Below are 10,469 nucleotides of genomic sequence, written 5' to 3'. Positions count from 1 at the left end.
CATGCCAAGTTTTCTTGTAATGGACATTGCTGTCAGTAGTGAACAGGACTTCAGGGAATGTCCAGATATCCTACCCAGGCTGCACATGTTTGGAAGTACATAACAATCCTGCATATGCCTGTGGTTTGTTTGTTGGATTATAGCAAATTAATTATACTTCAACCAACCATCCTGTATTAGAAGGGAAAGCCTTTCTCACAGGAAATCTTCACCCCCTGTGGCTCTCTCAGCAACCCCGGAAGTCTTCGCTCCCCTTATTTTGGAAAGTCGTGGTAATTAAAATCATTCATGGCACTGTTAGATGTTTCACTTTAAAGTTTGCCTGCCCTTGGGGTCACAAGTCCTGTCCTCCGACTGAATGTCAGATCTGGTAACAGATATTCCCACATCCAAACACGCTCTCTGCATAATCATATCTGCAAGAACAGTTTCTTTTACTCAGCAAACAACTCCATGGTTACTATGATGTCTGGATCCAGAGTCTGAATGCTTAGTACATGCTGAAGCACACAAAAAGTATACAAGGTTGTGCTTTCTGGTGAAAAGTCTGAATTTAAAGTTTAGTACGCATGGATATTTTCCAGTAGACCACACGAAGAACAGCATTAGGCACCCATGTCTACAAAGAATGCATAAGAGTGTAAGACGTCTCAGGAAGACCCCTGAAAGGGTTTGAAGGTGGCGACCCCAGCCTCGTTCCCATGACGCCCAGCGATGTCTGGGTGCGCCCCGGGCTTAGAAAACCTCCACAGTCCAGGAGGACGTTCACAAGCGAAAGGAACCTAATCTGTCCCAGCAGGGCTCCAAGCAGCTCTGAAAATGTATGAATGGAGATAATATCTCAGTAATGAGGCCTGTTTTGTACCATCAAAGTCCTCTAAAAGGGCCTGAAATCCAACCTCCCTTAGTACTGACAATATCCCTCTGATAGCCTCCATTATTAATTGTTTTCTCGCTCCTGCTACCTCACTGCCCCATTCCCAGTGCCCCTGTGTCTCTTATTTATCTCTGTCTCTCCCTCAGTTTCGCACTTTTTTTTTTGCTTGTCTCATTATCATGGCTGGATACGTCTCGTTTATTGTAATTACTGTTTATTTACTTTATGAAATTTTTTTGCATAAAAGTATAATATCTGGCAAAGTTTTGTATGAACATTGCATCATCTTGCCTTCAGAATGGTCTGCAAATAAAAAATTCAAGTGTGGGTAATGGGCTGTAATTGTTCTGGAAGTACATAACAGGTTACAGAACTCATCTCCATTTGTGGACGTGCTGTCCATCTTCTCCAGTGCAGGTGGCCTGGATGACCTGTGGGTATACTGCAGAGTGGCCTGGATGACCTGTGGGTATGCTGCAGAGTGGCCTGGATAGCCTGTGTGTATACTGCAGAGTGGCCTGGATGACCTGTGGGTATACTGCAGAGTGGCCTGGATAGCCTGTGTGTATACTGCAGAGTGGCCTGGATGACCTGTGGGTATACTGCAGAGTGGCCTGGATGACCTGTGGGTATACTGCAGAGTGGCCTGGATGACCTGTGGGTATACTGCAGAGTGGCCTGGATGACCTGTGGGTATACTGAAGAGTGGCCTGGATGACCTGTTGGTATACTGCAGAGTGGCCTGGATGGCCTGTGGGTATACTGCAGAGTGGCCTGGATAGCCTGTGGTTATACTGCAGTCTGGCTTGGATGACCTGTGGGTATACTGCAGAGTGGCCTGGATGATCTGTGGGTATACTGCAGAGTGGCCTGGATGACCTGTGGGTATACTGCAGAGTGGCCTGGATGATCTGTGGGTATACTGAAGAGTGGCCTGGATGACCTGTGGGTATACTGAAGAGTGGCCTGGATGACCTGTTGGTATACTGCAGAGTGGCCTGGATGGCCTGTGGGTATACTGAAGAGTGGCCTGGATGACCTGTGGGTATGCTGAAGAGTGGCCTGGATGACCTGTGGGTATACTGCAGAGTGGCCTGGATGATCTGTGGGTATGCTGAAGAGTGGCCTGGATGGCCTGTGGGTATACTGCAGAGTGGCCTGGATGATCTGTGGGTATACTGCAGAGTGGCCTGGATAGCCTGTGGGTATACTGCAGAGTGGCCTGGATGACCTGTGGGTATACTGCAGAGTGGCCTGGATGGCCTGTGGGTATACTGAAGAGTGGCCTGGATGACCTGTGGGTATGCTGAAGAGTGGCCTAGATGGCCTGTGGGTATACTGCAGAGTGGCCTGGATGACCTGTGGGTATACTGCAGAGTGGCCTGGATGATCTGTGGGTATGCTGAAGAGTGGCCTGGATGGCCTGTGGGTATGCTGAAGAGTGGCCTGGATGGCCTGTGGGTATACTGCAGAGTGGCCTGGATAGCCTGTGGGTATACTGCAGAGTGGCCTGGATGGCCTGTGGGTATACTGCAGAGTGGCCTGGATGACCTGTGGGTATACTGCAGAGTGGCCTGGATGGCCTGTGGGTATACTGCAGAGTGGCCTGGATGATCTGTGGGTATACTGCAGAGTGGCCTGGATGACCTGTGGGTATACCGCAGAGTGGCCTGGATGACCTGTGGGTATACCGCAGAGTGACCTGGATGACCTGTGGGTATACCGAAGAGTGGCCTGGATGACCTGTGGGTATACCGAAGAGTGGCCTGGATGACCTGTGGGTATACTGCAGAGTGGCCTGGATGACCTGTGGGTATACTGCAGAGTGGCCTGGATGACCTGTGGGTATACTGCAGAGTGGCCTGGATGACCTGTGGGTATGCTGAAGAGTGGCCTAGATGGCCTGTGGGTATGCTGAAGAGTGGCCTAGATGGCCTGTGGGTATACTGCAGAGTGGCCTGGATGACCTGTGGGTATACTGCAGAGTGGCCTGGATGGCCTGTGGATATACTGCAGAGTGGCCTGGATGGCCTGTGGATATACTGCAGAGTGGCCTGGATGGCCTGTGGGTATACTGCAGAGTGGCCTGGATGGCCTGTGGGTATACTGCAGAGTGGCCTGGATGGCCTGTGGATATACTGCAGAGTGGCCTGGATGACCTGTGGGTATACTGCAGAGTAGCCTGGATGGCCTGTGGATATACTGCAGAGTGGCCACCTAGTGCCCGGCCATTTGCATTTCCTGTTTTGCGACCATTGTTCATTGTATGTGGCATCAGTGATAAGACGGTAATCTGCTCAATCAGCTGGCTTGCTCTGACAGTCCTCATCCTCACACGATGAGCACAGAGATTTCCGAGTGAAAGGTAGACAGACACAAACAACTGAGATTTTTCCACTGAGACAGTGGGCACCGCGGCTCTCGGATGAGCTGTGTGTTTTGGTCTGTATTTTGTGCAGCGGGCGTGCAAATGTCTCCTCTAGAGGTGTGATGCGTGATGTGATGTGTGTTTTTTTTCCATGCCGAAAATCTACTTACACCAGCTGTGAATCCACTGACGGCAGGTGCTTTACTGCAGTTGACAGTAAAGAGGGATGCTTCCTCAAAGCTGTTGGGCGAGATGCCATAAAGATCTGCTATGCTTGGCAGGTGTCTGTTCAAAAAGCCGCTGTGAAAATAAAATTTGTCCTTCTATTAGACCTCAGATCCTAATACGAATAAGCTTCCAGGGGTGTCTGACATGAAGAAATCTTCTTTTCAAAAGTTACCACATAGCCTTCACTATACTGACATCTGTGATTAACAACACGAGTTTAGGATTTGGCTCAATAAAACCTCAAATAATACTGCATAGATAATGATACCAAAAGAATGTATTATTAAATTACCATGTATTACATGAATCAACAAAGTGCAATTGATCAAACCATGGTTATATTACTTTTGCACATATTTTCAGTGGTAGCAGAGGAAAGTCAAGCCACCATAAAGAGCCAGTACAGTAGACAGAGACCCTTTTTCCATTAACCTTCCCAAGGGTCACGGATGCCAAAAGCATTTTCTGACACCGGCTTTGCACAAAGCCACGTCTGTCCGGCGTGGTTCTTTAAAGCTCTGCCCATCCGCAAAACAAATAAACAGCTTCTGCATAGGTGTGCGCGCAGGCCCTCTGATCAAAGTCCACGGGAACGGCGGCCTCGTCTTGGCTGAGCTATTATCACGGCCTTGAATGCCTTTCTTCTCCTCTTTTGTTGACAGTCACTCACCCAGCAATGACTGTCACACCAGCACTAAGAGGCAACTGCCGACAAGGGAGGAGAAACATCAAACGCACCAGTCAGAAAGGGGGGCCTGGCCCGTGAACCATGGCAGCAAACACCACAATTCCCACCTACGATCTTAGCCACACACGCACGCACACACACCGCCAGCAAGGATGCCCACCTGTTGTACTTTAGGCAAGGTGTGTTTCTGTCTACGGCCTGCAGTAACAGGTATGTGTTAAGACCGGTTCAGGGTGAAAATGCTGCGACATGCAACTGAACAGATATCAGTGTTCTTTAGAAACAATAAAATTTTATTTTGCTATATGGCATAAAAATACCTGCACCTTGTAGGTATTAGTCCATTTTACACTGGAATGCCACAGCAAGCACATACTACAAAACTAATTCTGTACATTTTTAAATGCAACACAGAATCTCAGACCTATTATTCTGAAAATGACTTTACGCAAGCCAAATGCCGCCGCCCAATCGCGTACACGTGTTTAACCTCCTGCTGTAGCTAATAGGCCCTGATAAGCCTTGTATCTGGGGAAAGTCGTTTAATGTGGTGACCCTGACCAGTGCTGATTTTGGTCATCTCCTACATACTATTTTACAAACAGCAACAGCTAAATAATAAAATAAAAGGCATGACTTCTGTTAAACCTCGCAGGTACTCTGAATAGTGGGCTATACTGGGGGAAGACCGCCACCTACAGGTCTAGGACAAGCTCAGCAAGCCTTTCGCCCTGACTTGTTTTTTTCTCTCTTCAGCTCCTAAGGTTTTTAAAAGTATAGTAGAGCGCAATGAAGTGTATGTGTAACTATACAAAAAGACGAATCAGTTCAAATGTGAAAATACCGGCGATAGTTACGTCGCTGTGACTCGATATGTCTTTTATCTTCTACCAGTCCTTGAGTTTAATTGATCAAAGTCGGCTAGTCATGTCTGAACAAAAATGGCCGCCTACTAAGAGCGATAATGCGGTTGTCGTGAGCTATTAATGATATGTCAAAATGTCACTTTTAAGACTATGTGCCTTTCCAAAATATCTGACGAGTAGGTTAATGATTGAAATAAATGTTGGGCACGCACTAAACGTCGACCGTTGCCACATCTGTCTCCGAATCCACAATAACTGCAAAAGGAGAACACAAGGTAAAATGAGTTCACGCTAACTTCTAGTTTCATCGGCTTTGCAGGGTAATTTACGAATGTTGACGTTCGCACTGGGTGGTGATAAAGATACTGGAGCTTTATTAAGACTATTTGAGTAGGAAGCCCAAAATGTGTAGCTTACACTGCTACTGTTTCTGTTACTGTAACGTCTTGGCCTGTTACCGCCGTTATAACATTGTATTGACGTCGCAACCTTGTTGAAGCTCTGTGTATTCAGTGTAAGTTCTGAACACCTTTATCCCTAGACTGCACTGTTTTTAAGCAACAAAAATACAGTTTGGTTGAGTGAAATGAATGCATGACTTGCACCACATTTAGTATACATTTGTTTCTGTCTGTTGTTTTGGTTTTCTCAGAGAACCCATGGACAAGACATCGAAGACACTATTCAGCTATCTCAAGGAAAGAAGATGGAGACAAAAGAGTGTTGGAACAATATCAGCTGGTGGACGGTATCAGCTTTTTTCTTCTACAAAGGATCTGACATTCCAGTTTATTAGTAGACTTGTGTTAATATCCACGGTATTCACATGTGCCTGTTCTTTGACATTGGCCACGAAGTACATTAACTTAGGGCATATCATACATCAATACATTAAATCATCAATAAACACTGCTTTTAGTTTGCCCTTGTCAGTTTTAATAACTGTATATTTCTAGCTTATTGGATTACTAAATACGAAGGCTTTTTATGCAATTCTTTTTATATCTGCTGTGGTTAAATAGGAGTTAACTCTGACGTACTACAATTGATGAAAAATACGTTTACTGTTTGAGATAGAAGTATGGCTTTTTACTGTGTTGTGTATGTCTCTGCTGTAGTTTCGTGATCTTTTTTAAAATGACCCTTTATACTTTTTTATTGTAGTTCTCGAGGCCCGCATGCACCAGTTACAGTCTGATGCTGTATTAGATCAGAAATGTTCAAAGGTGGATTTTATCAGTGTGCTTCAGGGTGAAAAAGAAATCTCTCATGATCAAAGTCAAAAGGCAGCGTCAACAACGAAACCCGAAAACCTGAAAGATTGTCAGGCCAGCAAAAAAGGAATCGCTGTAGACAATCTGTCCCCCATAACACACACCAGCCGCTGGTTTGAGAAACTCGCGCGAGAGAAGTGTAACAAAGCCAAGAAGCAGCACGCTCTTCGGCAGAAGCTCAGTGACAAAGCAGACACTGCCAAGCATGGCAAAGGGAGCCTGATGCTTCCTGGAACCTCCATAAAGAAAATCTCACCTGGAAAAAAGAGCCATCCAGAACCCAAACACTCTCCGACGCCGTGCTCCAAACCCTGTGTGGCCAACCCTGCTGCAGAAGAATTCTCTCGAGAGGCAGAGCTGGCCGACGTGGAAGAGCTCGACAAGTGCGGGAGCCGGTGGAACCCCGCTAGCACGGCAAGGCTCCTGGAGGACAGGTACGGCAACCAGTACAGCGACTCCCAGCTGAGGGTGCGCTCCTACCTGGAGGCGTGCATGTTCCTGGGGGACACGGAGAGCGCCTGCCAGTGCCTACTCCATCATCACCAGCACATAGCCAAGCGCACCGCACTCTGCATCGGTGCCTACAACGTCCTGCTGAGGATGTGGGCCAAGAAGGTGAGTCCTCGGGCAGGCGCGTGGTGTTTGTGGTTTTCTTGTTTTCGCGGAGGGTGACCGTTTGCTCCGCCTCGTGTGCGGCAGGGATTGCTGAGTTGGATAAGACGCACGTTCGTCCTGCTGGAGGAGGCGAGACTCAAGCCCAATGTGGCGACGTACTGCGCCGCCCTGGAATGTATGGGACGCAAGTCAGAATGTTCCCCGAGGGTCATTTCCAGGTAATCTGCTGTGACTCAAGCCATGCCGATGCAGTCTTGTGTATTAATGCAAAAATTAGGATGCCTCTGGTTGTTGGCCTAATTAATGACTCGAGACAACCATAATTTTAACTCTTTTTTTTTTTGTCCCACAAACTAAAATAAAAAGTATTATGAGATGGTCCTTCTTACACTCAATTGTTAGAATTTTTCTATCAGTTGTGGTTCTAAAATGACTGAGCAATTAAATGTTATAGTAAGTACATATTATTTATTCATAAATAATAAGGCTGTCATAACTTGTCATAAAATATGTACCAACTTGTATCTAAAAGACAGTATGATTATCGCCTGTATTTGGCCTCCCTCTTCAGTGTCCAGCAGTAGTCTGTCAACACAGACGGTAGAACTTTTCAATACTACCTTCCATATTGTTCATAATGATATGTGAGTATACTGGAACTATGGGTAATGGAATAATTATAAAAACATATTTGGATTCAACGTGCCACAATACATAAGAAACCAGTGTTTTGTGCATGGGAATGAAGTCTTTGTGACACAGTGTAATATGCCCAGTGTGATCTGCTTTTGACAGAGTATAAGTAATTGCAGTCTTATTCTTTTTACCGACGGCCTCCTGGAATCCTCTGATCCCACAGATCTCTTGGATATGCTGCATGCCTCCAGGGGGCAGTATTTCCCTGTTCTAGCACTAGAATGTTGGAACAAATCAGATTCCAGTGCAAAAATGAAAAAAAAATAAGACCCTTCAACCTTAGGCAGAGCTGTTTCTGGATATTGTTTGTAAGCATCTTTCAACCTTTCAATGCCATATTAGCTAGCTTATCCATGAACCAATCCTTGCCTGCACAATTGCCAAAAATAAGTGATACTTGTTAAGATTGATAGAAAGGTTCACGTTTGTACACTCTGCCCTTGTCCCTAAGGAACGGCGTTCTAGTGAGTTCTTCACAGTCTGCGTCACATTTAGAAGATCTCTTCGACAAAACGAGGTTATATCAAAGCGTCTAGCTCCTAGCTAAACATGAACCAAACATTAACTGTAAAGCATCTCTCTTGTCAAAATTAGATTTTTGTCTTCATCTTTAATTTCCCAACAGTGATGTACTGTAGACCTGTTCCTCAGCCGGTATACTTTTAAATCCCATGCATATGGGCCCAGGGTTATTTTTACACGCCAGAAGTAGCCTAGAGTCCCATGTATCAGATATCGTGGCGAATCAGACTTGTTACCCCATATCAGATGTGTCCTAGAATGTGTCCTAGAAAATCAAAGAACGCGGTCTGAAGTGCAGAACGATTACTTTTCATGCCATAGCGAAGCTTCAGGTCTCTGTGACACGGGGTCTCCGGATTGGTCAAAAAGCTGCACGCTGTGTTGCCTCCTCTGTTACCCGCCTAGCAACACTTGACCTTATCGTTGAGCCACCTGGTGGTCCCTGCAGACAGCAGCGGAGTTCTGAAGGTGACCGCTAGCCTTCAGCCTGTGGAGCTGGGACCCGTGGAGCTGGGACCCGTGGAGCTGGGACAGGCAGAACCTGGGAGGCTGGGGAAAGCTGGTTAGCACATCGATCGCTGTAAGGCGATAGGAGTGACATTGTTCTACTTCGGACCGGTTCGACTTGCCAATAAGCTGCCTCGCTCTATCTCCACTCTTGTTCTTCAGATCTGTCTTGCTCTTGATCTTTTCTTCTGCTTCACTGGACCATCTCTCTCTCTCTCTCTCTGTCTGTCTCTCTACATTTTTTCACTTACCTCTCTCCCCCTTGCTCTGCTGCTATTTATCGAGTCTGTCTCGTCTATCACGCAGAGCCACGCGGAGACAGCAGCGCGCTGTCTCGTCATGCGTGACAGGGAGATATGGGCGGAGTGTGGCAGTAACTTATCAAGTGAATGTGACACAATGAATCGTCTAGAGACAGTCATGCGCTCAAACAAAAGAATTCCACCAAATTCCATTATTTAGGCTTCAGGAACAGCGAGTTGAGATTTGCAAAGCTGAGAGCTGCATGTGAAATCTCTTTGGGCTCCTTTATAAATGCCCAAGATGGCAACTTTTCTGATTCCTTCTGAATCTAGCAGAAAGACGTGTGGAGTGGAGGAATGTCTTGTTTGCCGAGGCCTGCCCCTCCCCATCTCCGTGCGGCTGTCTGTTCCCTCCTAGGCCACAAGAGGGAGCTCTGAACCCACCACCCGCGCTCCAGCGGAAGCCTGTTGCTTTGGAAACGACCAAAGCGCTACGGCATGGTCCAGCCTCCCCTGAGTTTGCAGAGAGGGGAGCGTCCGTCCGTCCGTTTTTTTTAAAACATTTTGTCTGAATAACGTTGCTCCACTGTCTCTCTGGCTGCATGGCCCCGGCCTGTGTTGGCTGGAATAAATCCGATTTTGGCCTCAGATCCCGGTGACCGGTGCCACCGGTTCGCGTTCTGCGTGGGAGGACGAGTCCCAGACCTTGTCACAGAGGCCTGTGAACAGATTCCAGCTGAATCCCTTCACCACGTTTCACACGGTTGACGCTAGCATCGCACTGCTTAAAGGCCACAAGGTGGTGAGGGGCCTGTGAAGGTTTCTGGGTTTGTCCCGGCAGGTTTCTACTGCCGCGGCCGAGCCGCTATATCTCGTTTCTTTCCTTTTCCCTTCTTCAATAAAGGCAGCTCCCGGCACGCCGATAAAGGTCCAGAGGACGAGGCCCGCGTCAACCTTTTCTTCTGTCGTGCGCAGGTGCCTGCAGCAGATGAAGCAGGACGGCCTGAGCGTGGACGACGTCTTCCGGCAGTACGTCTTCCGGCAGGACGAGAGGGCCGCGGTGCTGAGGGCCGTCCATGTTGTGCAGCCTAACTACAAGCCCCGCCTGGCGCCCGAAGGGCCCCCCTGTTCCCTGCCGCTGCTCAAGAGCTTCTACTCCGAGGTGCCCAGCCACACAGCGGCTCGTCTTTCCGCCATGACTCTAAAGCCAGGTTCCTCACCGCAGCTCCCGGTCCCAGGTGCTCCTGGTTGTAGTCAGAGAGCTCAGAACATTGATCTGGAGTCTCTGGTATTTGCCAATGGCCTGGTGCAGCCATTTTAACGTGGCGCGCTGTGTTGCGTCGTCACCGAAGCTACTGTGCTTTTTGGATTTGTTGCTGCTGTGTTTTTTGCTGGTAGTGGGAAGCAATATTTTGTATCGCAGGCTCATCACAGTTTTTTCTTGATGTTTTACTTCACACTCTAAACACTGTCAGAGAAAGAGAGGGAGAGAGGGAGAGAGGGAGGGAGGGAGGACGACAGGCAGGGTGAGGAGAAAAAGAAAATGTCTTAGCTATCATTTGCATGCATGCGGCAGCACTACGCTC

At 47.6% G+C, this 10,469-nt stretch overlaps 1 protein-coding gene across 4 annotated transcripts in view; it reads left to right on the top strand.

Moving 5' to 3' along the window:
* The first annotated feature begins 5,019 nt into the window (after positions 1 to 5,019).
* polrmt (polymerase (RNA) mitochondrial (DNA directed)) overlaps positions 5,020 to 10,469 on the top strand; it is a 29,631-nt gene continuing 24,181 nt past the window's right edge. For 2 of the 4 annotated variants that reach the window (XR_014120088.1, XM_081708399.1), the window contains exons 1-5: positions 5,020 to 5,302; positions 5,680 to 5,775; positions 6,192 to 6,916; positions 7,001 to 7,134; positions 9,859 to 10,045. Coding sequence is in view for 3 of the 4 variants with exons in the window: in XM_081708399.1 (XP_081564525.1) it covers positions 5,161 to 5,302; positions 5,680 to 5,775; positions 6,192 to 6,916; positions 7,001 to 7,134; positions 9,859 to 10,045 (1,284 nt within the window). In the remaining variant the exon portion in view is untranslated. The remainder of the gene's footprint in view (positions 5,303 to 5,679; positions 5,776 to 6,191; positions 6,917 to 7,000; positions 7,135 to 9,858; positions 10,046 to 10,469) is intronic. The other 2 variants (XM_081708398.1, XM_035523349.2) reach the window with 2 other exon arrangements.

This window comes from Electrophorus electricus, chromosome 26 (genome assembly GCF_041902795.1).
Source record: "Electrophorus electricus isolate QZ-2024a chromosome 26, ASM4190279v1, whole genome shotgun sequence".
In the NCBI taxonomy this organism is placed as follows: Eukaryota; Metazoa; Chordata; class Actinopteri; order Gymnotiformes; family Gymnotidae; genus Electrophorus; species Electrophorus electricus.
This window is presented reverse-complemented; position numbering and strand designations above follow the sequence as displayed.